The sequence below is a fragment of the Morus notabilis genome, unplaced genomic scaffold (assembly GCF_000414095.1).
Source record: "Morus notabilis unplaced genomic scaffold, ASM41409v2 Scaffold16, whole genome shotgun sequence".
Lineage (NCBI taxonomy): Eukaryota > Viridiplantae > Streptophyta > Magnoliopsida > Rosales > Moraceae > Morus > Morus notabilis.
The window spans coordinates 473,391-480,137 of record NW_010367452.1 but is presented as its reverse complement, the minus strand read 5'-3'; the positions used below and the strand labels follow the sequence as shown (position 1 = coordinate 480,137).

At 35.3% G+C, this 6,747-nt stretch overlaps 2 protein-coding genes across 2 annotated transcripts; both read left to right on the top strand.

The window, feature by feature from the left end:
- Nucleotides 1-394: 394 nt before the first annotated feature.
- LOC21405102 (single-stranded DNA-binding protein) lies at nt 395-3,171 on the top strand. The gene is made up of 4 exons (XM_010112482.2): nt 395-772; nt 845-1,071; nt 2,283-2,383; nt 2,917-3,171. The coding sequence occupies exons 1-4, from the start codon at nt 503-505 to the stop codon at nt 2,997-2,999; spliced, it is 681 nt and encodes a 226-aa protein (XP_010110784.1). The 5' UTR covers nt 395-502; the 3' UTR covers nt 3,000-3,171.
- A 1,648-nt stretch (nt 3,172-4,819) lies between these two features.
- On the top strand, nt 4,820-6,722 carry LOC21405101 (peptidyl-prolyl cis-trans isomerase CYP26-2, chloroplastic). The gene is made up of 2 exons (XM_010112481.2): nt 4,820-5,898; nt 6,467-6,722. Exons 1-2 carry the CDS (start codon nt 4,919-4,921, stop codon nt 6,567-6,569), a joined length of 1,083 nt encoding a protein of 360 aa, XP_010110783.1. The 5' UTR covers nt 4,820-4,918; the 3' UTR covers nt 6,570-6,722.
- The last annotated feature ends 25 nt before the right edge of the window (nt 6,723-6,747 follow it).

Sequence of the window (6,747 nt, the reverse complement as noted above, 5' to 3'; positions counted from 1 at the left end):
ACTTTTTTGTTCAACAAATTGATTACTTACTAATGCTCATTTTAGTTGTAACTATATTGTGAATGAAAAATGAAAAAAAGAACTAATTATTATAAATTTATTGTTAAAAAACTCAAAATCAGAGCATTATATTTTTTTAAGTTAAATAAGTATTTTTAAATATAAAAAATAATTATATATATTTAAATTTCATACCATGTCTATTTTGGTCATTTTACATACTCACAGTAATTCAACATTAAAATTTATCAAATGTTATTACACTGATTTTAGAACCAGCACAGTTACTATAATTACAGTTTATCAAACACTTCTAATTTTTATAACAGCTGCTTTTTCTTTTAACACAACTAAAAATAAATTTTTTAGAATCCACGGCACTACCAAACTAAGCCAAATTTCAATCCCAGCAACAGAGAACACGCCTTTTTTTTTTCAGTAGGGTTTAAACTTGAAACCTAAAACCCTAAATCCCCAAATAAAATAAAATAAAATCTCAGAAATGGCGACCTCCATGGCTGCTCTGTCCCGAAGGCTCTCTCGAGCTCTTATCTCAAACTCTAAACCTAAACCCACTCATCTCAATCCTCTCGTCTCCGCTCCGTTTTCCACCACAACCACCATCGACGACTCCGACCTGGAAGGCCCCGACTCCTTCCTATCCGACTCCGAATCCGTCTCTTCTCAGTCTTCTCCGTCCAACAAATCCAATCAGAAACGCGCTTTCCAGGACCCGGTGCTCGAGAACGGCGTCGACGCGGGCGTTTACAAGGTACATTTCGATTTTCGCCTGAGAAATTAGGAGTTTTTTTGGGCGTTGATTGTTTCTTGTGATTGATTTTAGGCGGTAATTGTGGGGCGAGTAGGGCAGAAGCCGGTGCAGAAGCAGCTGAAGAATGGGCTGACGCTGACGATGCTTTCGGTCGGGACCGGAGGGATTCGAAACAACCGGAGGCCGCTGGAGAACGAGAGCCCCCGTGAGTACGCCGAGCGCAGCGCTATTCAGTGGCATCGGGTATGCGTTTATCCCGAGCGGCTCGGCGCAATCGTCATGAAGAATGCTGTTCCTGGGTGAGAATTTTTGGTGTTCCTTTCATCTTTCTTTATCAGCAATAAAAAAAATAAAAATAAAAATAAAACACACACACACACACATTTTTATGTCCTGAACTGAAGTACTTGAATTACTAGAATTACTAGTTTTTTGCTTTTTAATGCTTTGCAATCCTGTTTTTCGGTTTTCAGCAAGAAAACGTAATGTTGCTTTGTTAACTAATGTTTGAATTACTAGAATTACTCCTAAATGCTTGTTTGAAGTTTGAACTTTGTTAACTAATGTCGATGTATTTGATACTTCTGTCCGAGGTTTGTGGGATCCGAATTTGGAAATGAAAGGAGCACCATGGAATTGTTTGGTTGGAAGTTTTGATAAAACTCTGTAGTTTCTAAAAGCAAAAACTAGTCTTTACAGTTGTTCGTTGTCCCTCAAGTTGGAAGAGGTTCTCTAGGAGAACTGAATGCAGATAGATGATTTTGGAATTATAGGGTTCTTTTCTACACTAAGTATATGGGAAATTAATAAATTATGCTGGGGACCTGGAGACCATACCGGTTTCTGTGCAGATATAGGTGTGGCTGTTAATCTGGAAGCTTCGTGGTTAGGAAAATGCTAGTTCTGATTGTTGATCGAATATGGTTTCCCAACTAGAATCCAATGGTTAGGAGATTGGTGGGTCTTGGGGAAAACTTTTTCTTCAAGAATCATTCAAACAGAACTATGCAAATTCATTATATAAGCAGGGCAACATCACTAGTCATGGGTTGGGGCTGCTTTGCAAGGTAAGGACGGTAAAATGTTTGGAGAAGTTGAATCTTAATCAATAACTTTGTGTTTATGAGTAAAATCAGGCTTGTTTTCCAGATTTTATTGCAACTGCACATGTTCGAAACGGTTGCCTTGTGCAGATTTTCTATTTTTGTTTTCGTCTGTTATGGTTTTGATAATCGTTCACCCATCCATGTAAACTTTGGCCCTGTTCATTTCGCTTATTCGAATTATAACTCAAGCTTTTGCTACAGTATTTTCTCTTACAAAAATTCAAATTCAACATTTTCTACTAGAATATTTTTTCTCACATGAATTCACTTTTTAACTCAAGTTCTCAACTCGAACGAGCGAAACGAATGGGTCCTTAAGCTCTTATTTTTCTTTCCCAGTGTTATTGCATACATTAACTATGGTGTGGTATTGAAAATATCTTCCGACACTTCTTACTTTGCAGTTCAATCTTATATCTAGATGGTAATTTGGAGACAAAAATCTTTACTGATCCTATAAGTGGAATTGTTCGTCGAATAAGAGAGATTTCGATTCGCCAAAATGGTATGTCTCTTTTCCCTCAACTCTTTGCATAGAGTTTCAAAATCACAATGTTTGAAGTTATTTTAATTCATAGAAGCCCTTTTTTCTTGCTTGTTTATTTTTCCTTTCAACATTTCTTTGGAGGTTTCGCTGTCAATATTACTTTTATGTAGATGCCGGTGTCTATCTTAACTAATTAAATTATAAGTCAAAACTTATTCCATTGTGGGGAAGATACTTGCAGATGAATAATGCAATTTTGAGTCAGACTGATGAAAAAGTTTTGCAAATGACATGGTTTAAAACCCCGAGAAATCCATTAAGAACATATTATAATTTAATTTTACAAACTAACGAGCGAATTTTTTTAGACTTCAATAACCTCGACTTTATGAAACATGCCTCATGGTTGTTGATATTCTCTTCTTTAAATTTGCTTTTATTGCTGGTATGAATTTCGGAGACGGAACTCTATGTGATAGAAGTTTGTAATTCTCTGTGGGGATGAGTTAAAAACCATAGGTATGAAAATTTTCTCTTGTTGAACTTTGCAGGTCGTGTTGTATTTTTGGGTGAAGCTCAAGCTGGTGATGGTCGGGTGCCAACACAAGCGGAATTACGTGGTCTTGTTTATTAAGATTTCTTTTACCAGAAAATTCAAATTTTTAGTTGTGCGGTCAATTTTCTGATTTTGTATAAAACATTGGAATGGAGGTGGAGGAAGCCTGTATGTCATGTATGTAGGGCTGTTCATAAACCCGCAAAATGCAATTTCTAGTATTAAAGCAGATGAATTGAACATTGTCGTACTGCCCATGTGACCTGTTATTTGTGGCGAAAGCCGGGATTTGGGTAGTTGCCTTTTAAAGTAGATGAATTAAACATTCTCATAGAAACACATTTCGAAATATTTGTTCCTTGCGCCCTTTTTTCTCCTAGGAAATTCGTTGCATCTTATAATGGCATAGTAGAAACGAAAGTACAGGAACTTTCATGAAAATGATCGTAACATTTCCCATTTATGGATTGGAAAACAGATTATGAGATAGATTAGGGTTTATCACAGTCATACCCCTTATTTTATTAATATTACAGTGACACCCCTTTTAATCAAAACTAATAACATCAACACCTTATTTCTCAAAGTCTGTTAAATTTAAGTGGGTAGTGTCAAAAATACCCCTTCAATATCAGCCATTTTTTTTTCCTTTTTTTCTTTTTTTATTTGATTTTTAATGAAAAAAATGTGTTGTGATGATTTGTAATATTTTTTTAGAGAGTTAGATGTAAAAATATGTTCAAAAAATGTTAATTTGTTTAATTTTCTGTATTATAATTTTTGTTATTAATATTTAAAGTTTAATTCAAAATGCATTTTGGTTTTATTATTAGGATAAAATTGTCCAATTTACTTTAATATTTTAATTAAATTAATTTTCTTTATAATATTTATTTTAATTGGTCCTAATATGCACTAAATATTAAATCACCTTTTAACTTAATATGCTACTTTAGTGGATGGAGTATGCATTACTAAAACAAAATATTTTTTTAGAAAAACAAAAAAAAAGTACAAAAAGAGATTTCTTTTTATTAGAGTGAAAATTATAATTACAAATGTGAAAATTAATTAAACTCATTTTTTGATGTTACATAAGGGTAAAATTGACATTTCTAGTATTATACATATCTTAAATTTTTTTTTGATATTTTCAAAAAGATTAGCGGTCAACTCACAATCAACTAACGGAAGGAGTGTCAGTGTAGTCTTTTTGAAAAATTAGAAGGTGTTGGTGTTATTAATTATGGTCAAAAGAGTGTCACTGTAATATTAGTAAAATACAAGAGGTGTCACTATAATAAGCCCAGTAAATTATGATACAAAACTATGGTCATTTTGTGTTAAAAAAAAAAGAAAAAGAAAAAAAGAGTTTATGTTGCTCTAGAGACTTGTGTATGATTGTATGAAAATAAAAAATAAATAATTTTTTTCAAAAAAATAATATTGATTAGATATTCTTAAATTCGTTGTTATAGGTAAAATTGATGAAATGATCTTTTCAATACTAGCATGTTCTTTAGGTTATGTTGAAAGGATGAGAGTTTAAATAATAATTTCCTGGTACAAGTATTTTTTTTTTCTTCCTCCAAAATCGTTCTAATTTCTGGTGGACCGACTTGGAGGCATAAAATTCTTAATCCGTCTAATTTTCCAAACCTGCAGGCTACACTATTTAGAAAAGAGACTTGAGGTGAGTGAGAACTTAAGAAGTGAAAACTTAGAACATTTTCTGATAAAAAAAGGATGAAAAAAACTTAGAAGAAAATATTGTGGTCTACAAATGTCCAAATCAACAAAGATGGCCCCACGCATGGCTGTTGAGATTGATGGTAAGTTTTGGTTGCCACGGAATATTTACACTCCTAAGCAAAGATGGATTTCATTTGCAACTTTCTTATCCACGAAATCTCCTCAAGTTAAAGCCCCAGAGAAAGAAAACACAACTTATCGCAGAACCCAGAAGCAAGAAAAGGAAAAAGCTCTTCTTCTGAGAGATGTTACAAACCCCAAAATTCTTGCAATCTCCAACAAAGCTACTTCATCCTCCACCACCACCACCACAAAATATTCCTCAATTTCAACAAGTACCCACTTCTCAATCTTTTCCCACACTAAAACAATGCTGCAAATTCTCACGCCGAGAGCTCGCAATCCGAAGCAATTCTCTGTTGCTTTTCCTCTTGGGATTTCAGGGTCCGGAGCCATTCAAACTGTCAGAAGCAAGAGCAGAAGAAGAAAACTTGGAGGACACCAATACAAAAGAGGATGTAAACAAAGTAAATCAGGAGGATACCAATGCTAGGAAGGAGATAAACAAAGTAAACCAGGAGGTTACCAATGTAAAAGAGGAGATAAACAATGATTCAAACTCTACTACTACTTGTAGTGATAAGAGCTTGACAAAGAAAGCATTTCTTGATATATCCATTGATGGGAAACCTGTTGGCCGGATTGTGATGGGGCTATATGGAAACGATGCCCCAATTGGAGCTGCTAGATTTGCTAGTCTTGTGAGTGGTAGAGCTGGAATCAGCTACAGAAGAAAAGAGTTTGTAAAAATCCTGCCAAATTATGTTCAACATGGCGGGGTTAGATCCTATGGCGTGGATGCAGAGCTTGCAAAAAGGACAGGCAGCAATTTGGAGGCCGATAATCTAGTAGATGAGTGGGAGAGAGTGAATGAGAAGTGCCCGGGAACGAAGAACTTGGCTGGGACAGTGAGCATTGTTGTGAGAGATCCTTCAAGACCACCTCCAAAACTCAAGTTGGTTGCGAGACGAGGGAATCTGGAGATCGATGAAGAGGAGGTCAGGAATGCTCCGAACGGGACAGAGTTCATCGTTTCTTTGAAGGATTCGCCGGAGGTGGATGCTTCTGCTTTGGTGGTGGGAAGGGTCTTGGAAGGGATGGAGGTTGTAGAGAAGATTGGCCAGGTGAAGACTGTGCAAGAGAATACCAGTTCTCCTTATTTTAGGTGAGTTTCAAGCCTTGCGTCAGACGATCAGAAAAAAGCCAAAAGACGTGTTACATTTTTTTTTTTGGTTAAACTAGACATCCAAATATTCTAACAGCAAATGATTACATTAAATAGGTTCTACACTTGGGATTCATGCATTTACATACCCAATTCTAGCAGGGGGAAAAGAAAAGGAAACAAAAAAAATTTAATGACCAATTATTGTGCTGTCAAATCTAGCAATGCATGTGGCTTCTTGACCTTAAAAGCCTAGTTAGCAAAGATTTTATAAGAGCTGTTTGCATGTAGAGAAAAAGTTCGAAAGCATACAAGCATTTCTCATTGCATTCACGTCTCATTTGTCAAGGTAGTCAAAATTGTGATAATACTAAGATTAAGAGAAAAGAAAGAAAAAAAAGTTAAATCATACAAAATAGAGGTCATTTCTTACAAACTATGACCAAATAAAATTTTCACGGCTTCAGTTTCTTGGATACACATACTTTTTCCATTAAATGTCATTGGTGATGATTTTTGGCCTCTGAACAAAGACATTCTAACAATCCGACTTTTGTTCTGAATGAAGGGTGGCCAAGCTAATCGGTGACAAGAGAGCTGTTGTAGCAGAAAGAGGCTTCAACCGCCCTTATTCGAAGGTGCTGGTCACAAATTGCGGCTTGATGGAGTAACATACCCTTTTTATTTTTGTTCAGTTTTTGTTCGAAGAGCAATACTTTCATGTAGTACAATAACCCACCTGTGTTCTCTGGACGAACGTCAATGTCATGTTCTTGAAATTGGAAGTTTTAGAAGGTAATCTCAAGCTGGAGTTTTGCAGCAAACGAAAAGGACTTTGAACCAAATTAA